General features: G+C 52.0%; 1 protein-coding gene across 7 annotated transcripts in view; it reads left to right on the top strand.

Annotated features, from left to right (window-relative positions):
* KIAA1671 (KIAA1671 ortholog) overlaps positions 1–20,967 on the top strand; it is a 187,808-nt gene that overhangs the window by 157,822 nt on the left and 9,019 nt on the right. For all 7 annotated transcript variants that reach the window (XR_010933263.1, XM_067700424.1, XM_067700420.1 and 4 more), the window contains 4 exons: positions 11,916–12,034; positions 15,026–15,281; positions 18,160–18,334; positions 19,096–19,220. Coding sequence is in view for 6 of the 7 variants with exons in the window: in XM_067700424.1 (XP_067556525.1) it covers positions 11,916–12,034; positions 15,026–15,281; positions 18,160–18,334; positions 19,096–19,220 (675 nt within the window). In the remaining variant the exon portion in view is untranslated. The remainder of the gene's footprint in view (positions 1–11,915; positions 12,035–15,025; positions 15,282–18,159; positions 18,335–19,095; positions 19,221–20,967) is intronic.

Here is a 20,967-nt window from a genome sequence, read left to right as displayed (position 1 = left end):
CTCCCAGAGGCAAGTGTGATGACAGTTTTCCCGTGTCCTTCTCACATATTCTGTGCATTCTCAAATATTTACGTATATATTTTTCCTCGCTCCACCTGTTGCTTCCAGCCTTGCCTTATTCACTTGACAGTGTATGTTGGAAGTCACTCCATATCAGGACACATACATCTTCCTCATTCCTTTGAACAATTAAAGAGTATCCCATGCTATGATTGTTCTATAATTTTAAAATATAAAAATACATTTTAAAAAAACAAAATTCCCTTTTATCTTGGCTCATCTTAACCTTAGCACTGTAGACCTTTTATTAATAGAACTTTAGACTTAAAAGGAAATTGAATTTGTCTGTGTAAAAGTATCTCAGGACTTCTAGAATGTTCTCTGCCCCTTCCCCACGAAGTGGGGCATAGAAGGTTCCTGGGTCCTGGTTATTTGGGGGGGATTGTCCTCCCTCCCTGGATCCATCTCTCCCGTTTTGCACCTTAAAAAATTATCGCAGGGCTTCCCTGGTGGCGCAGTGGTTGAGAGTCCGCCTGCCGATGCAGGGGACACGGGTTCGTGCCCCGGTCCGGGAAGATCCCACATGCCGCGGAGCGGCTGGGCCTGTGAGCCATGGCCGCTGAGCCTCCGCAATGGGAGGGGTCACAACAGTGAGAGGCCCGCGTACCGCAAAAAAACAAAAAAAAATCACAGTCGCCTGTCCGCTTTCACTGTCAGCATGCCGAACATGATGTTTTAGAAAAGAGATTTGTTTTTTAAAATGTAACAAAAATTAAAATTTAAGGGCATATATGAAAACAGACGGTCCTGGGATGTATCAAGAGTCTTTAAGTAGACAGTAATATCGTTCGTGGACATGAGAGAGGGGTTCGGGGATCACCTGTGGATCGTACATTCACTCATTCATTCATACACTGACTCATTCATTCACTCACTGATTCATTCATTCACTCACTCATTCATTCATTCATTCACTCACTCATTCATGCATCCATCCATTGTCAGTTGCTCCCCTGACCACCGTGGCTGTCTCTTAACTTGGTGCCAGGGTTTGAGGGTGAACAGACCCCAGTGCCTGCCCTCAGGGAACTCACAGCCTGGAGGAGACCGTCAAACAAACAGTAAGCACAGTTCAGCACAATAAGCTGTATGATGAGCTGAGCACAGGGGGATTTTATGGGGTCCCAAGGGGAGACCCATTCCCGCTGCCGATGGAGGCAGTCAGGAGAGGCTTCTTGGAGGAGCTGGTGCCTGAGCTGTGTTTCAGGGACACATTTCAGGCAGACCTGGGCCAGCACTGGCCAGCAGCTGATGGACTATACCAAGAAGTCTCCCAGAGGGGCGTTTCCTGGGTGCAATGACAGCAGGAGTTGGTGGAATGGGGCATAACTGGCCGTAGACTTGGAGCCGCCTGTGTTTGAATCGGGTCCCTTCACTCACTCCTGAGACCCCGGGTGAGTCGCTTCACCTCCCTGTGCCTCGGTCTTCTCATCCGGAAACGGGGGATAATTCACAGTACCTGCCTCTTAGGGTTGTTGGGAGGACTAATCTCGGCAGCTCGGCACGCAGGAAGAGCCGTATCAAGGTCCCTTCTTGTTGTACTTGTCCATCTGTGAAATGGGCGTGTGAAAGCATCTCCTCTGGGACTTAAGCTAGACGGCGCACATGAGAAATCTGACTTGGTGCCAGGCGTGCAGTGGGTGCTCCTTACACGTTCCTGGTCATGACTACCTTTATTGCCTCTTAGCCCACCTCCGACACCCAGAGCATAGGGTGCCTGCCGGGTTTCTGGAGTCTGGGAGATGCGGCCTCCGAGGCCAGTGAGAGTCTGGGCCCCCCAGCCCAGCTGTCCTTTCTGTTTATAGACTTGGAGGTGGAGGCCATCAGGAGAGCCAGACAGCCTCCACCGACCGCGGAGCCCTGCGGGGCACCCCCCGCTGGAACCAGGCACGCCTCCTGAGGACCAGCTGCCAACGTGTGTTCCCGTCACTTTAGGTGACACACTTGCCCCCTAGAGTCAGCGTGTCTCTGCCGGAGCTGTCATTTTGCAGCCTGCGTACCCGGCTGGGCCCTGGAGGAGGGCAGGTGTGCTGGGGTCAGTTCACTCCGTGATGGAGGGGAGCAGCTGGCTGATGTCCGGGTCGGGAGAGATGTTGAGGGATCGGGTTAAGGCAGCCCCTTTGCTCTCAGCTGAGTGACAGGGCTGTCAGGCCTCTTTGTTAGAGTGTTTGTTTAAATGATGTGCTTCTGGGAACTAAGCAGTGGACGTCGTCGTCATCATCATCATCATCATCATCATCTCACCTGGAATCTATTTGGCACTTACTGTATGCTGGGCGTGTGCAGCTCTCACCAGATGTCTTACAAAATCCCCCCAACTCCCCTAAGCGCCCTCCCCATCCCCATTTTACAGATGGGAAAATTGAGATTTTGAGAGGTTTGCTCATAGCTACCAAAAGGCAGAGCTGGATTTGCCCTGGTCTGCCCCACCTCAGAGCCTTCCCCACCTCCAACTCATCAGAGCCCCGGGGTAGGTTCACTTCCCATGTGCAACCTGAAAGTCCATGCTTTCCGTTGCTAATCGCCAGGCACTGCTAGCTCTTCCGTAGAGTGTTTATGAAAACTGATTTCATTCAAGGAGTGAACAGCATCATTTATCATCAGTCAGGTGGGCAAACCCAGCAAGGGTGTGAACAGTCCAAACGGGCACTCCTTTAAAGGGGAAGAAACCAATCCCTCTTCACCAGGAAACAGCTGACAGCTCACACAGGCCGGCTTGGTGAGCTCCGGACATTAGCCGCCAGGCAGAGGTGAGCCACCAAGTGGCAGAGGGCCCCTGAGACCTGCCATCCCTAGAGCCACAAGTCACCAAGACAGGAAGCCGGGGCTCAGAGAAGTGGGGGCTTTGCTCGAGGCCATCCAGAGAGGGAGCCAGCGCTGAGCCTGGCACCTTTGCTCACCACGATGGGTCAGGGGACCCAGTCCAGAAACAGGTGTGTTCCTGTGGGGGAAGCCGCAGCACCACCACCCAGGTGGGCCGGTTCAGCCCCGTCACTGAGGCCCAGCACACGTCCTCCACCTGTTCGTCGCTCTTGCCCTGTGCACCTCTCTCCCTGTGCCCATCTCCTGTGCACCTCTCTCCCTGTGCCCATCTCCGCGCGCCTCCCAGTGCCGGTTGTGTTTTCTCCGTTTGTTTTGCTCTCTGTCTTAGCTATGCCCCCATCCAAGCCACCACCGTGTGCCACACAAAGCACACCTGGCTATACCTGACTACACCTGGCCACACCTGGCCAGACTGCACTGTTGTTCCCAGAGCCCATTGAGAGGGGTCAGAAACTGGTGTCCCACCAACCTTCCCCGGGAAGCACCATGCCCTGCCGTGGGGCAGGGGGCAAGGGCACAAGTCCTGGCTTGCGTTGCCACCTGAGGTGACACTGTGGACTCCGAGAAGCCCATCAACTGCGCCGACGCCTCCTAGCTGGGACACAAGTCCACAGGGAGGGGACACTGCGGGTGTTTGCTGACGGCTCTGGGAGAGCGTTCTGAGGGCTCCTGTCCTGCACCGTTCCTGTCCACTTCCTTCTGGCCTGACTGCCTTACCTTGTTCTCCCTTCTCTCCTTTTTGTTTTTTCATTCCTCCCCACCTTCCCTCTTTCCTCCCTTCCTCTCTCCTTCTTTATTATTCAGTGAGCACCTAACTCTGTGCCAGGAGCTGTAACTAAGCTCCGAGAGTCCAATGGTGACGAGACACAGCTCTCCCCTTTTGGAGGTTGTGTGTACTGGGAGGAACAGGCGTCCGAGGAACCGTCCAAGTGCTGAGAACCCCCAGCCGAGGCCAGGGCTCGGAGGGGCAGGACGAGGACCTAGACTCAGGCGGGAATCCGCTCGGAGGGGCACCGCGCACGCTGCGGTGTGAAGGAGGCCGCCCTTAGCCCGGCGAGCAGCTGTGCTGTGAAGGTGCACGGGGCGTTTGGGCGTCACTGCGGCTGCAGCACAGGGGAGGAGTGAGGGTGAGAAGAGGTGACCAGGAGAGTGGGCGCTGGACATCCAGGCCCTGCGGGCCACAGTGGGACAGACAGTGCTCTTAAGAGCCTGGAGCGGGGGTTACAGGGTGGATGGGAGACACACTGGGGGACTCGGCCCATCCTTGGCCTGCTGCCCCCCTCCTCCCCTTTCTGGGCCTGAGGCCCCACCCTGGGTGCAGCTAGGGAATGCACTGTGGTAATCAGGCACAGACCAGGGGATCAGGACACCTGGATTCGAGGTGTGGCCAGGCATCCTTTCATCTCTCTGGCCCTCGATTTTCCCATCAGTGAGATGGTCATTGAAGGCCCTACAAAGGTCTCCATGTCAAGCCAGAACTTGGAGAATGCAGCAGTTTGGGGGAGTATTTTGGGGCTTGGGTGTCAAGCAAACCAAGTTCAATTTGCAGCTCCACCACTTTTTAAGTGTATCACCCTTGGGTGTGTCAGGTCCCCTCTCTGGGCCTCAGTCTCCTCCCCTGTAAAATGGGTCCATTACGGTTCCTACCACATAGCGTTGTTTGGGAGCATTAGATGGCAAAGTGAAAGGTCATGATAATCACCAGCGCTCACAGTAATGTTAGCCCTTGATATTATTGTTAGTATTATTGCTCAGCCATTGTGCAAGTCTGACCTGGGCACAAGGCAGGGAGGTGCCACCAGGCCCCGGGGGCACTGGGACAGAGCCAGCGTCACCCCAGCCTGGGTCCCATGACACCAGAGCACCCTGCACAGCTGAGAGTGTCTAGTTGCAGAGGGGGGAGGGGGACGCACGTCTTGAATTGCCCCGTCAGCCACAGGCCACCGAACACCGTTCTGACTCAGGCTTCTTTCCCAGGCGGATGTGTCAGACACCCCAGAATACATGCAGGCGTAATATTTTCTCTTTTCCTCACTCCTTCCCTAATGACACGGCCTTTTCTGGGTAAGGAGCTCACACCTACTCAGTGCAGAAAAGTTATTTTCAGAAACATATTCCTCCAGCAAATATTTATTCAACAAGTACTCCAGGCCTGGCATGGTTCTAAGCACTGGGGTGCAGCAGTGGACGAAGGAGTCCCCATTTTCATGCAGCTGACAGTCTAAAGCATATAGATCAGGGATCAGCCAGCTGCCTGTGGGCCAAATCCAGCTAGCCACCTGTTTTGTAAATAAAGTTTTATTGGAACACAGACGTTGTGCTGCTGACATGGTAACGACAGGAAAGCTAAAGTTGGGACAGAGACCCCATGGCCCACAAAGCCCAAAATATTTATTATCTGGCCCTTTATAGAAAGAGTTTGCTGGGCTCTGATAGAGATTAAGAAATGAAGAGCCCCCTTCTGATTTGTTTTTAATTCATGATGTCTACTATATGATAGTGTTGGAGGAATGATTTAATTAATTTTATTTAATTTTATTATCTGATGATATTGGGATAAAAAAATCACAAGTGTGGATACTAACGAAAATCATCATCAATAATAGAAAGACAGCCCATTTCCTCACCACATACAGTGCCGCTGGTATCAGTTTTCTGTGGAAACGTCTGGAGGTTTCCTTTGCTTATTCTCACGTGCATTTACATATTTGTTTTTACAAAGCTGGTATCAACACATGTGCTGTTTTGTTACCTTTTTTAAAAAAGTAATATTTGCTGGTATAAGGCAGACATCTTTCTGTGACATGTGCTGTTTTGTTACCTTTTTAAAAAAGTAATATTTGCTAGTATAAGGCAGACATCTTTCTGTGACAGTAAACATTCTTTCTGAGCATCATTTTCTTTGGCTGTGTTTATTCCGTCACGTGGATATATCATACTGTATTTCACCGATCCCCATCTTATTGGATATTTAGGACAATTCAGTGTTTTGCAATGTTATGTCCAATATTTTGCAATCTTTGCTGTCCTGCGGGGAAGCGTCTGTGTTCATAGGTCTTGGTGAGTGTGTCTAATGATTTTCTTGAGATGAATTTCTGGAACTAAAATTGCTGAGTCGAGGGTATGCACTTTTTAAATTTCAGGACATGTGTTGCCACTTGTTTAAACACAACCCTCAAAGGCGTCTGTTAGGCTGGTCTCCCCAGCCTGGGTGTTAGAAAACTGTCCATTATAGGTCCTGGGCTGCGGCAGTCGTGTTTGCCTGCAAGACGAGGGCCTAGAATTTTCACCTACCACCAGCTTGGGGCTTGGTGAGCTACCCTGAGCAAGTGTTTTTTAAGCCCGCCAAGTTCGTGAGGCTTTTTTAGAGCATTTTAAAGCGCATTTCCTCATCTGAGCCTCTTGAAGCATCCTGGACAAGGTGGGGGGCTGGAAGGAGCCCAGAAAACTGGGTTCCAGGCCCCCCAGCTCTGCCTCTCACTCCCCGTGAGAATCCCTGCCTCTGAGTTTATCATCTATCTGAAAAAGTTCATCATCTGAAAAGGGCCAGCTGAATGGACTCAAGGGTCCTTGGAGATCTAAATGTTAAGATTCACGACTTACCTGGTGGTCCAGTGGTTAAGACTTCGCCTTCCAGTGCGGAGGGTGCAGGTTCGATCCCTGGTCAGGGAGCTAAGATCCCACATGCCTCATGGCCAAAAACCCAAAAACCATAACACAGAAGCAAAATTGTAACAAATTCAATAAAGACTTTACAAAATGGTCCACATAAAAAAAATCTTAAAAAAAAATAAATGTTAAGATGTGATGACTTGGTGTGACAAATGACAGCTGAAATTTGGATTGTGGCTGGTTGATATCCATCGGGGGTGCATGTCAAAAAGAAGACCTGCCCATGACCCAAACGCGGGACTAACTTGGACACGTGTGTTCCTCAGACAATGCTTCTCTTTATCCATCACGTATTTTCAGACCACCTTGTAGATATCTACTCATCCGCAGACAGTGAGGGCTTTTATAGCAGCCGGTAAGGCAGAACTGATTTGGAAGAACACTCTGCCTTAAAGCTAACTTAAAAACCTGACTTTCAGAAAGTTTCAGAAGAGTTTTGGACCCTTTCTGTGGTTGATCTTGAGGCCTCGTAGCCCTGGGAGTGAAGATCAAGACTTGCTGATCTGAAGTGCCACCGGGGTCTGCTGCAGCGACGAGACATGAATCATTTGCACTGCGCACAAGGTTACCAGGATACTAGTGGGAGAAAGTACTGACAAACAGCTTGATTTCTTAAGCCTCATTTGCAAGATCAATTCCCTTAGATGATCCTAACCCCTGGAGTACTCCAGATTTGGGGGTTCTGTGTAAAAACATAGGGACTGAGATGGCATTCAACCAAATACTTAACATCTGCGTTGTCCAGACATTGAGGCACAGAGAGGTTAAGTAACTTGCCCAAGGCCACACAGCCTGAATACAGGATCTATGTGATGGAGCCTGGATTTAAATCCAGGCATCTGGCTCCAGAAATAGTACTCATTCAAGGGAGACTGAAAAAAAAAAACACAGGTCAATTATAATGAACATGATTTGGGAAGTTCTACAGCAGTGCTCTTCAGTAGAAACTTTCTGCCATGATGGAAATGTCCTGTATCTTGTGCCGTTCAACATGGTAGCCACACGTGGCCGTGGAGCCCTTGAAATACAGCTAGAGCCGCTGAGGAACTGGATTCTTCGTATTTTTAACATTTTAATTAATTTAAATGAAATTTAAATAGCCACACGTGGCTAGCGGCTATCATATTGGACAGCACAGATATAGAGACTTGAGGTCTAGGGAATGGTGGGAGCTGGCTCCTGAGGCAGCCTTGGGTGAGGGGAGTTCAGGGAAGGCTTCCTGGAGGAAGAGCCAGCAAAGCTGAAACCTGAATGACAGCCAGGTGGTGGTGGCTGCTCCAGCAGGTCTGGAGGTGAGGGATAGCCAACTGAGGAATGTGAGAAGAGGAAAGCGGGCTGGAGCAGCCAGTGGGAGGGGCTGGGAGGGCCTGGGGATGGGGGAGGGGCAGGGGACGGTGGGGAAAGAGCCCCACTAATGAAAGTCCTACAAGCCATCCTTATGGTGTTTGGACTTGACCCTGGGGGAGCTACTGAAGGGTTTTGAGCAGAGACCCTGCAGGCTTAGATTTCAGTTTTGGAAAGTGTAATGGGAAGAGAATATATGGGGACGGGGGGGAGCAGAGGTGAGGGAGGCAGGGGGACCCCAGAGCTGGCCAAAGTCTTCCTGATGGAGACTTTGAAGGGCTTGGGGATTGATCCGACACGGGGATGAGAGTGACAGAGGAGTCGGGGATGCTGCTGTCCGGAATCCTGAGTCTGGCTTTGGGCAGTGGAGGGAGAAGACCTCCACCCCTGCCTGCGGGGATTACAGATCCCTGAGCGTGAATCTTAAACCTCTGCGGGAGGACCCACAAGTGGGGATGCATGGAAGCCAATGTATTTTGCTGAGCACCATTTATTCCCCCCACACCCTGCCGCCCAGAGCCTTCCAAAGGACGTCAGGAAGCATTCCCCTGCCTCCTGCCCTGATTCCACCCTTAGCATCCTTCGGAACTTGCCATGCTGATTTCCAGAGGCCCCACCTGCAGATCCCTTCCTCTATCACTCAGCACCGAAAGATCCCCATCTCTTGGGGCTTTTGAGGACCTGAGAAGAATCACACTTTGCCAGGAGTCCGTCCCCCTGCCTGACTCTGGGGAGGGCTGTGAACCTGATTCTGATCGCATCAGCTCCTGTGTCCCGAGCACCTATATGCCAGGCACTGAGCTTAACGCGTTCCAGGGCTTATCTCCCTGAAGCCTCAAAACAACCCTTGTTTTTCCACTGAGGAAACTGAGGCTGGGATGGGCGGAGTCCCTTGGCCAGACCACCCAGCTGGGGCAGAGCAGAGACAGCACCCTCTCCCCCCGCAACCCTGAGCTGTAAGCTGTCCCTGAGCGGTCACCTTGCTGCCTATGCTGAGCTTGGCACACACGGGGCACAGACCTAGCATGTACCTTGCAGCCGTCTGCAAGCTGCTGGGCACAAGGATGTCGAGTCCACCAGAGGCAGCCCCCCAGGCCCCGACCTCTGGCCTCCGAATCCGACCCATGTGGTGGGTTAAGTTAGGGAATGGCCGATTCTGTGATGGTAGGTCACCCTCAAGCAGGAAGCAGCTGGGAGCATGCTCAGATGACCACTTCCATTCTCTTAAGGATACTGGGCGTCTGACCATGTCAGGTGACCTTTCAAGGCAAAGGCATCCAAGTTTCCCCACCTGGGGACTGACTGACTCCCTCAGGCGTGCTAACAGCCACCCTCGCATGCTGCTGTGGACTTGCAGTTTGGATGGACTGTTCCAAGGCTGCCTTGTGTGTGCTACCCCTCCACCCTGCGATTCTCTGCCCAGGGAGTTCTCCTGTGGGAGTCACCAGAGATGTGTCACTTCAGCCCCAAGGATGTTCATCGTGTGGTTGATTATAACGGTGAACAGCAACCTAAATGCCACGACACGTGGGGATCGATTAAAGGAACAATGCTGTGTCCGGGCAGCAGAACATTCTTCCGCCGTTAACCATGATGCTCTAAATGAGTTGACCCAGATGAAATTCTGGGCAGGATTATGGCAGAATATGGTCACTAGGTGATGGGTGACTTTTAAATATTACTTTTTGTGCTTTTCTGTAATTTTGACATGTTTTGTAGCAAGCCTTTGTGATTTGGGTAAGAGGAAAAGGAATCTACAGGCAGCGAAATGAGGGTGTGTGAGTGTGGCTGTTTACCAGGGTGACTGAGAGGTTTATCCTGATTCCCTGGGGTCCTTGCACATACCTCGCCCATAGTATCCCCTCATGGGGTACTCAGGTGTCTCCAAAAGGTGAGAGAAAGAGAATGAGGAAGGAGGTGGGCATTTATGGGGTGTTTCCTGAATGGCAGGTCCTGCCCTTGGAGCTATCATGTGGGTCTTATTGGCATCTTGCACGTCCCTGTGCCCCAGAGAGGGAGACAAAAGCAGAACGTTTTCCCGAGGCGCCTGCTCACTCTGCAGGACCCCACGTTTGCTCTGCTAAGGATGGCTCCGTAGAAGCTGTGAAGAGGCGTGCTCCCCACTGGGAGGGAGATAAGCTACTGCAGGACAGTCTGCCCACCGCCACTAAGCACCTCCTGGGTGCCAGGCGGGCTCTGGGTGGGGAACAAAGGTGATGGAGTGTCCGATCTTAAAGGCTGCCTTGGCCGAGTTACAGAATCTGTGTAGTGACCCCCACCCCTGGTTCCCAAGTGCCTAGCACATGGTAGGTGCTCAGTAGGTGTCTGTTGCATAAATAACTTATATGTCAAACTTTACCTGGCACAAAAATGAGTCCAGAGTAGGCAGAGAGAGTGCAGGGGAAGGCAAGGTCACTGTGGGTTGTTGCAATGGCTTGGGGTGGGAGGGACGGATAGGAAGGGGGAAAGGTACAAGCAAAGCCACAGAGGCTGGAAGGTAAGGCTTGTGTGGGATGCAGTAGTAGGTCTCGGTGGGTGGAATGGGCCTCTGTTTGGGGCAGGGCTAGGAGATGGGACTGGCCAGGGAACTGGGGGCTCAATCGCAAGGGGTGTTGGATCTCAGCAGGAGGACAGTAGGGAGCTGTGGGAGGTGTTTGAGCAGGAGATCCAGAGCACATTGCGGCAGAACATGCCTCCTGACCCCAGGGGGACACAAGGAGTGAGACGCTCCTGCCGGTGTTTCTGGAACTGGGGGCCAAGTTGTTCTCAGCCCCTCGCCCCGTGACCCCCAACTCCCTCCCTATTCCTCACCCACTGGCTCCAGGCCATCAGGAGATGGTGACTGGGAACATCCTTCAAAGCTCAGAAGCCAAGGCCATTTTTTACATCTTTATTGGAGTATAACTGCTTTACAATGGTGTGTTAGCTTCTGCTGTATAACAAAGTGAATCAGTTATACATATACCTATGTCCCCGTATCTCCTCCCTCTTGCGTCTCCCTCCCACCCTCCCTATCCCACCCCTCTAGGTGGTCACAAAGCACTGAGCTGATTTTGAATTGCTATTGTGCCAATGGCCACCCAAGGGGCTGGAGTTTTGGTTTTGCCTTGAACATTCCAGCTGCTCCCAAGTGTCAGCCAGTTCAACAGTCAGTCACCGGGGGACGGGCTTTTAGTTTGCCGAGTGAACACGTTAGGGAGGCCAGCACTTTGATGGAGACCTGTGGGCTTCCTGGCATGTGCCAGGTACCCGGTTAGGCCCTTTGGCTAGTGCTGTGGTTAGCAGGACCCTCTCCCTAGGGTCCAGGCTGAGGGCAGAGACCAGTCACCGAGCAGTTAGTGACAGAACCGGGGATCCGGGCTGCGTGGGGCACAGTGGTTGCCAGTTTGGACTTGCAGTCCAAGCCCCCTGCCTGAGTTTGAGTCCCACCTCATCATTTACTGGCTATTTGATGGGGGGCATGTCACTTCACCTCTCTAAGCCTCAGTGTTCTCGTCTGTAAAATGGGGATTGTAATGAGCTCCACCTCATGGGATTGCCATGGGACTGCAGCTCAGCGAGGTGATATGCAGACAGCTTGATCAACACCGGGGACAAGTTAAATGCTCCACGAAGGCTGTGCTGGTGATGCTGGTGGTGGAAGCATGGCGACCGTGAGAACCTGGTGGCGGGGGACGGACGGGGGAGCACCGTAACCAGACTGATAAGTCCTGGGGGCAGTGAAGATGGAGAGAAGTTTGGCCAGGGGTAGGGTGGTGCCCACACAGGACGCAGGGGGGTGACCCCCTTCATCTCAGTTTGCCTGGCTTTGGCACCCGCCGTCCTGCATCCTGCGATGTCTTGGGCAAACCCGGATGGTAGGTCACCCTCATGCCCAGCACAGACGTTTGGACCCACTTCCGAGAGCGGTAGGGAGCTGAGGTGGGTTCGAGCAGGGGGCGATGCGGTGTGAGTTACCAGCTGGGACCAGGTTCTGAGCATTTTCCCTGATAGAAACCTCTGGCTTGTCCTTGCAGGATCAGCTGAAGCAGTGTTTCTCCAGGCGGACCCCCGAGGCCAAGGACACTGACACCCTCGTGCAGGAAGCCGACAGCCAGTATGGGACGTGGCTGCACCAGCACCAGAGCGGGGAGAGGTAGGGCGTGTGGGGCGGGGCCTCTGGGCGGGAACCAGGGTGGCCCATCTGCCTCCTTATTTCTCTGTTACTAAGTAGAACCTGTTTTGTCTGTAACTATAAGAGCAAACCATTTCTTTTTATAAAACGGAAATTTAGAATGTACAGAAAACTTATTTTAAAATGATATATGAAATGTCCAGAATAGGCAATCCATAGAGACAGAAAGTAGATTTGTGATTGCCGGGGGCTGGGGGGAGGGGGAGGGGAGTGACTGCTCAGCAGGGACCAGATTTCCTTCTGGGGAGATGACGATGTTCTAGAACCAGAGAGCGGTGATAGCTGCACAACACTGTGAAGGCACTACTGGTAAATTGCATGTTACGTGTGTTTCACTACCATAAAAAAAAAATTACAAAAAAGAAAATGAAAATTGCCTCTAATCCCAGCACACAGATATAACCTTCATTAATGTTTTTTGTTGTCTTTCTAGACTTTTTTCTGTATGTATATTGTGTGTTTACAAATATAGGAGCATATTACAGATACTGCTCTATAAGCTGTGTCAGCATTTAGTATCACCGCTGTTAGAGGCTTGTAGGGCCCCTCAGGTGTCAGCCTGGCTGGGAAGGAATATTATTATGACTGTGGCAGAAGCCTGAAGGTCACAGCATCGCCTGGATTCAGGAGGCAGCCAGGTCTGAACTCCAGCTTCCCTCCAGCTGGCTGTGAGGTCCTGGGTAAATTAGTCATATTTGCCGGATTTCATGCTCCTTCTCCATAGAAGGGGGATGACGCGCATAAAAAGAGCCAAGATCTGTTGAGCGGACAGGCCGAGCACTGTTGTAAGCACTGAAACATAACATTTAGTAAATCGCCCCATCTTGCAGAGGCAAAGACTGAGGCACGTGGGGTTGTCAGCAGGGTAACCTGTGCAGCAGTTGGCATCTTTCCTGGCACTTAGTAGGAACTTGATACATTGCACCTGTTCGTTGTTTTAAAAATGCAGTTTTCCTTCTCTCCCTTGGGGGGGATCGAACACAGCAGCAGCTTCGTGGACACCGGGAGGTGGGCTTGCCGTGTTCTCAGCTCACACTTCCCACTGGCGGGCCACAGGATCGCACGGTGTTTTGAAGTCAGGGAGACCTGGGTCGACCCCGGCATGGCCACTTACCAGCTGTGTCACTGTGTGACTCAGTTCCCTCATCTGTGGGTCTCATGCCCAGGGATATGGTGTGTCCGTGGCTGAGCTGGACTCAAACCCAGGTCTCCCATCTCTTTCCCCTGCCCCCACCCGTCAGGAGCGGCCACACCCCTCTGCTGGTTTATGTCCCATAGCTGTCATTGGTACTAAAGCTGGGTGGAGGTTGATGGAATTGGAAGTGGGTAAGAAAAAGGGAAGCACAGGTTCCTTCCAGTACGCATGAAGGCTTTTTGTTTTCTTTCCTACCCTGTGATGTGTGTTAATCGGTGAGCGAGTCTGGAAACCTGGGTGTCCTGGTTTTGCGGTCGCTGTGTGACCCTGGGAGGCCCCTTCTCCCTCTGGGACCTGGCATCTCCCCTGTGTCCTGGGGTCGCCCCCTGCTGTCTCCAGGAGGCACTGCAGCTCCTCCTCCGGGAAAGGGCCCCGGAGCTGCTGTGCTCCCAGCCCTGAGCAGCGGCGCCACCTGCAGCCTCCTCAGTGGTATTTCCCTCATTTTTTGCGGATTTGCCTCAGTCGCACCCCACACCCAAACATCCTGCCTATTCCAAGGAATAAATTCTTCCCCGAGCTGACGAAAGCATGGCTGTGCTCCTGCAGTGAAACACCAGTACACCTGGGTTGCAGGTTCTGCCCAAGGGTGCAGCTCAGGGGTATTTCAGGGCAGACCCTCCTATCAGTGAGGTGGTGTCTGGTGTGCCCGTCCCCCCTTCCTCAGGGGTAGGCTTTCCTGTGCTCTTGGCTTTGGGGTCTTTTTAAGGGGGGAGCGGAGAGCCTATTTAATTTAATGGTTTGATTTATTGACATATTTTCTGTCTTGTGTGGTTCCAATTATCCAAGTGGTACTTGGAATACATTATGGGCAGAAATTCCAGGAGGAGAGGGTCATGGACCTGGATTCTGGGGTCAGGTCTGTCCCTTTGGGCGGGCTACTTCACGTCTCTGTGCCTCGGTTTCCTCATCTTGAGCGAGGTTAGTATTTAATTTCCTGAGGTTAATCCTATCTCCTAGGGTTGAGGACGTTGCAGGATTACAGGGTAATCACCGTAGGACTGTGAAGAGGATGGAACGATACAATTTTTAGCACAGGGCCTGGCGCATAGTAAGCGCTCCGTAAATCTTGAGTGAGTGAGTGAATGAATGAGTGGCTGAGTGAATGAATGGATGGATGAAACAATGCAGGAGATTCCCCCCCTCCTGCTCTCCCGCTGGTGACTGCCAGTGATTACTTGGTCTACATCAGCGCTGTGCAACAGAAATACAGCGCAAGCTGCAAACTCGAGGCAGTTTTAGTGTTCCAGTAGCCACGTCAGTAGAAAAGAAACAGGCAAAATTAATTTTAACAGTATGTTCTGTTGAGCCCAGTAGATCCGAAATACTACCATTTTAACATGGAATCACTATAAAGTCATTAACGCGGTATTTTACGTTCGTTTTTTTTTCACTCAAAGTGCTGGAAATCAGTGTGTACTGACTGTCCTCAGGGCCCAGCTCAGCCCTCACTCGCCGCATTGCAAGGGCCCAACGGCCCACATGTGACCAGTGGCTCCCGTATTGGACGGCGCAGGGTTAGAGGGTCTTGAACGGGACATTCTGCACCCATTCTGCACCTGTTCAGGTGTTCTAGAGGCACCATGGACAGCACCTGGCTGGGCCCAGAGTGGTTCTCCTAACTGGGACGTTCTGTCTCTTGTTTCCTGGCATATAAAGCACAGCCCACACCCTACCTTCTGCCACTTCCCTTCCTTGAAATTCAGGTCTCTGAAACAACCTGCCCGACCAGGCCCCCTCCCTTCCTTCCATTCTCATAGCTTGGCCCCCGAGTCCCCATCCCCGGACAGCAGTGCCACGTCGGCTCAGAAGCAGCCCCCCAGCAGCCGCCTGTCTTCCCTGTCCTCCCAAACGGAGACCACCTCTGCTGGGGACCAGCACGACTGCTCCAAGGACCAGCAGAGCACCAGCGTGGACCGATCCAGCACGGACCTGGAATCCACTGACGGGATGGAGGGGCCGCCCCCAGCGGATGCCTGCCCCGCAAAGAGGGTGGACGACTTCTCCTTTATCCATGTAAGTCAGTCGTTGGGAGCACGTGCTGGAAACAGTCATTTCTTCTTAAAAGGACGTTCTAGCATCTCCCGATGAATTACCCCTTTCCCTGGTAGAATCTGTGTGCCAGGACCCCCTGTGGTGGGTGCAGAGGGCACAGTCTGAGATGGGACTGAAGTCTACATGAGGCTTGTACCTGCCACACACCAGCTGTGTGTCTTGGGGCAACTGTCTTCACCTCTCTGAACCTCGGCTTCCTTGTCCACCTGTAACCAGTACAGTGGGTTTCACAGCTGTGAATGCAATCATATGTGTACAAATTAAAACTGAGCTGAGCCCTCACCTGTTAGGCGAACAGGCCATCTGGCCTCTCACCCCTGGCGGGTGGGAGGTGTCTGCCTGAGGCCTGCAGATCTAGGCGTGCAGCCTGGACTTCGCTCAGACCAATTCTGCTGGGGCTTCTTACCAAGGTCTTGCCAAGTGGGACCATGTCCCTGGAGCCAGGGAATCCAAGCCTGTCTGTAAAGGGGAGCCTCCTCAGGCGTGGGCAGCCCTCAGAACTCAGCTCTTTTGGGGCCCACGGAGAGCCACCCTACAGGATGCTAGCCACCCAAGTCCAACTGCCTCCTACCCAGCCCCTTCTAGACCTGCAGGGGTCAGGCAGGTTGTCCTTTTCAATCCCTGAGACACAGGTTTATGATTCTCCTTCCCTGACAATAGGGCTACCTGCCCACCCTCCTGAGGATGCAACATCTAAATGATGGAAAATCCAAAACAGAGCCTGTCTCCTCAGTGAAGCCTCACATCCACACCCTTAGAGATGACCACACAGATGCCCCCAGAGAAGGACCATCACTGCTTTAGGTGTGGGGCCTCCTTTAGGGCCTCAGATGGGACTCTCCTTCCTAAATATGGTCGAGGTCTCTCTGTGGCATCTCTAAATAAGGGCAGAAATGAGGAAAGGCACACACTCAGTCTCCATCGGGGCACCCCACTGTATAAACGTGGACAGGGTGCAGGTTGTCAGGGTTTAGTTAGGGGATTTATTCAGTTATTCATCCAACAAACATTTATTGAGCTCCAGCCATGTCCCAAGCATTGCTCCAGCTTACACGCCCATAGATGTCGCTGTGCCTTACCATAAGTCTCCTGATTTACCTTCTGGAACACTAAGCCCAAGAGGCAAAACCCCTGCCCCATTTTAATTTTTTTTTTTTTTTAACGTATCCTTTCATATAACCAGAGACAACACTACTTTTTTTTTTTTTTTTAAACATTAAAAAAAAAAATTTGGCCACACTGAGGAGCTTGCAGGATCTCAGTTCCCCGACAGAGATTGAACCTGGGCCATGGCAGTGAGGGCAGCAAACCCTAACCACTAGACCGCCAGGAACTCCCTCATTTTTGCTGATTAGGGAACAGAAGTGGCCACTGAGTGATTGAAATGCCAGTGTCCCTAAGCACAGGTCCAGCCAATTATTTAACACCGAGGTCTCCCACAGGCAGTGTTTGGAGGCTGAAAGGGGAGGCGAGGCACTAGGGAAGGAATCAGCTTCTGCACCAGCCTGAGGCTGCACGGGTGGCCCTGGGCAACGGGACCACGCCCCCTTCAGCAGCCCCTGCGTCGCTGTGGCTCCCTCCCACTTGCCCTGAGTCTGAGAAACCCGCTCTATTTAGTAGTGACCGGAGATATATGCTCTCCTCTTGAGGACGGCGGACTCTTTATGATTTCCATCTCTCCCCAACTTCCACCAGCCCCACACAAAACCCCCCACTGGACAGCATCACAGCCAGTTTGGGAAACAGCTGTGCAGATATCAGCCCCCTCCTCCCGCCCCCAATGGGGTGTCTGTCACTTACCAACTTTGGGAAATGAGTCACTGAAATTAGCTCATCATCGCTAACTTAAAAGGCCCTGGGTGACAGAATTTCTCCAAAGTGGACCTGAGAGGAAGAATCCAATCCTGACCTGAGCTGGCCAGGAAGGGAGAAGCCCATTGTAGGAATAGCTCACGGCTGCGAGCCTGAGTCAGGTGCTGCTGGAACCAGGACTTTCCATGCCTGGGCTCCCTGAATTCTCTCAACCACCCTGGCAAGGGGATACTATTATCATTCCGTTTTTACAAACAGGGACACCCAAGCTCAGAGAGGGTAAGTCCCCTGCTCTGAGGTCACACAGCTGGCATTCAAACTGAGCGGGATTTGAAGCCCAAGCTCTGAGCTCTTCACCACTATCTCCTTGGAGATCACTGAGCCAGAGGCTGCCCCACCTTCTTGCTCGGCCTACCCAGGTGGTCTGCCCCCAGCCCTTTCAGCACAAAAGGTGGTGATGCTGGAAACCGTCACTGACCCTCCACCCGCCTCAGCTCAGAGTGTGATGCTTGCAAACGAATGCCTCGTACTTAGTGGGTGCTCCCCCGGCTCCCACCTGCACCCTGAGTTACTGTGGGTAGAGGAAGGGCCACACTGAGAACCTCTCAGCTCGTGGACCCTGTGTGGAATAAGGTTGTTGTAAGGATTTAGTTAGATGATGTGTTCAGTTATTCATTCAACAAACAAACAAACCTGTACTGAGCTCCTGTCAGGGACTGCTCTAGCTTACCTGCTCAGTGATGTCACCAGGAGCGGAAAGCCATTTCCATTATGTGCCCACTGTGTTCCAGGCACTGTGTGGGGCACTCAAGGTTTATTTGATTCTTGGAATCAGCCTACATGCTATATTTCACAGAGAAAGTAGGCTTAGAGTGTTAGGTTCCTACTGAAATGCGGAAATGCTGGCCCATGTACCACCTAAATAGCATCGTGTATCGACGCAGCTATGCACACCTCCCTTGGGTGATGCCCCCATTTAATGTTTCCCATGCTTCGTTTCCCCTCTTCTTCCCTGCCACTCCCACAGCAAACTTCAGTCCTCGACTCAAGTGCCCTAAAGACCCGGGTGCAGCTCAGCAAGAGAAGCCGCCGCCGGGCTCCCATCTCTCACTCCCTCCGGCGCAGCCGAGTCAGCGAGTCGGAGAGCAGGTCTCCTTTGGAGGAGGAGGCCAACAGCATGTGGATGTTCAAGGACTCCACAGGTATGCCCCCTCTCCTCCACAGGTAGCACATTGGATAGCAGGAAGGATTTAGGTTAAACCCTGGAAGAGCTTTCTGACTTTGAAGGCTGTGGGGTATTAGAACACAATAACATAGGAAACTGTGGTTTCTTATTACACCAAGCTTATTAGAAACTAGGTAAAACATTTTTTTGAGGATGATATATTAGTTGGGGCTCCACAGTTTGCAAGGAACTGAGACAACTTAATAGGATTTCACTATTTATGCTGTTATCCTTATTAAATTCACCCTTATCCTCTCTTCAGGTTTGTTTGCTGGTCTTTTTCTAGATTCTCAAGTTGAAAGATCAGTTCATTTATTGTCAGTCTTTTGGGGTTTCTAATAAATTATTTAAGGCTATGCATTTTCCTCTAAGGACTTCTTTGGCCACATTCTACATCAAACCTTGGGCTGAATCCTAAAGAACAGATAGGAATTAGCCAGGGAAGGGTATTCCAGGCGGAAATATCAACAGGATCAAAGGGGCAGAGGTGTGGAAAGGACATTCCGTGGGTGTGGCGGGGGCAGGGGTGGGTTGTCTCTCTAAGCGGTTCAGTGTTTCCCAAGCCAGAAATAGCAGGAATCAAGCTAGAAAGGCAGGGCCAGTTCGTGGAGAGTTGTGATTCCTTGCTAAGGAGTTAGACTTGATCTGTAGATGGAGAGCCGTGGAAGAGTTTTAAGGAGAAGCAAGATCTCAGAATGGAGGCTGCCAGTGACTTCAGTGCGCCTTTCTTTGCAACAGAGGAGGAATGCCCCAGGAAGGAAGAGTCAGATGAGGAGGAGAAGACGCCCAGAGCTGAGAGGACGCCCATCAGCCGACCCCAGAGGATGCCCGTGTTTCCAGGCATGGACCCGGCAGCGCTGAAGGTACCAGACTGCATGCCCAGAGCTACGCTTACCTGTGGCAGCAAAACAGACAGGCCCATGTTTCTCACCCTCCTCCCTCCTTCCTTCCCTCTCTCCTTCCTTGCATCCCTCCCTTCCTCCCTTCCTGTCTTCCTCCCTCTCTGTCTAATTTTTGAAATAGTTGAAGATTCATGAGAAGTTGCAAAAATAGTATGAGAGACTTCCCGTGTACCCCTCCTCACCCAGCTTCCCCCAGTGCTAAAGCGTCCCATGGCCGTGGTACCTTATCAAGGCCAGGACATCGGCCTTGGCCCGGTGCTGTGAGCAATACTACTGATTTGTTTGGTTTTCTCCAGTAATCCTGTGTTTCTGAATCTCCACTTTCTGTCTTTAGCCCCCACACGTGCTGCTCAGCACAGTCTCCAGCTAAGCCTCTATGTGCTCATCTGTAAAGGGGGTTAAAAGTCCACCTTAGGCATCAGGCCCAGTGCTGGATGTCTGGGAAACAGGAGTGAACTAGCCCAGGCTTCTGTTCTTGAGGAATCTGGTGTGCTAGGGGTGGGAGGCACATAAAATGATTATTTTGATTCCAAACAATGTGAGAAGTCAGCATTGGAGCCATGTTAATCTGTCTTAAATAGCACTGCAATCCCAGTTGGACTGTGGAATCCTGAGGGCAGGGCTGGGCTGTCTCCCCACCCTCAGCTCCACCAAGCATCTCACAGGTCCTGGGAGGCAGCGGTACTTAATGCAAGCGAGAGAGGGGCCTCTTTTATCCCCAGGCACCACGTGCTTGCAAACTCGCTTTATGTCCCCAGCAACCCTAAAAAAGGCAGCTCTTTACTCCCATTTTACTGAAGAAGAAATCAAGACAAAGAAGCCTAGGTTGTTTGTGGAATTTCTCAACCCCTCACTCCGTGTGGCCAGGGAGCCTCCTGTGAGGGGCTGTGAACTTGCCACTCCTTCAGTAGATGGCGGCTTGGCTTTTCATGTCATTTCTGACAAGAATACAAAGTTGGTAAACAGCGGATGCGTACTTGCCCCTGTAATTCATTTTACAGGCCTTCAAAGCATAAATGTCTTGCAGCAACTGTCCTGGGCCAGAGGTTTTCTGACTTCTTTTTTGAAGCATTGGAACAAAGTCTGTCTTACAGGGCAGCCTAACACAGGGGGCAGAGAAAGGCCCTGCTTACAGGAGGGAGCAGAGGCCCTAGGGAGGCTGCCGGGCTTTTTCTCGAAAGAGCCCTGGAGTTGGAACTGGGCAGACCTAGGACGAATCCTAGTTGTGGAAAACCATGTGACTTTGGGCCAACTGCTCAACCTTTGACCTTTAGGCTACTCCTCTATAAAATAGAGAAAGCCAGTCTTCACCCTGGAAACGTGTGTCATATAACTTACACCTGGTGGAGTCCAGTCGCTGGATGCCCAGTGCACAGAAGCTGCCAGGCCGACGACGGCGATGACCACTGTTGCCGGGGGCTCTGCCAGCGTTGACTCAGAGACAGATGCCACCTGCCACCATCATACCCCCCCAGCCCCCAAAGGAATTCTGGGCACACCATTCCAAGTCATCCCATTCCCTGTGTGCCCTCCAAAAATGGTGGGAATCCACCCTGCTTTTTCCCTGTGCAAATCTGATAGTCAGAAACCTCACTTATTCGTATTCACAGGAGCAAAGAGCTTAAAAGAGCTGGACCTCAGCTGTAAGATGCATCTCTTGTCTCCACCTCGGGGTTCTCAGGAAACTAAAGGAGATGGAGCGTCCTGT

The sequence above is a fragment of the Pseudorca crassidens genome, chromosome 12 (genome assembly GCF_039906515.1).
Source record: "Pseudorca crassidens isolate mPseCra1 chromosome 12, mPseCra1.hap1, whole genome shotgun sequence".
NCBI classification, from domain to species: domain Eukaryota; kingdom Metazoa; phylum Chordata; class Mammalia; order Artiodactyla; family Delphinidae; genus Pseudorca; species Pseudorca crassidens.
The sequence above is the reverse complement of the archived record's forward strand: the minus strand, read 5'-3'. Positions and strand labels throughout refer to the sequence as shown.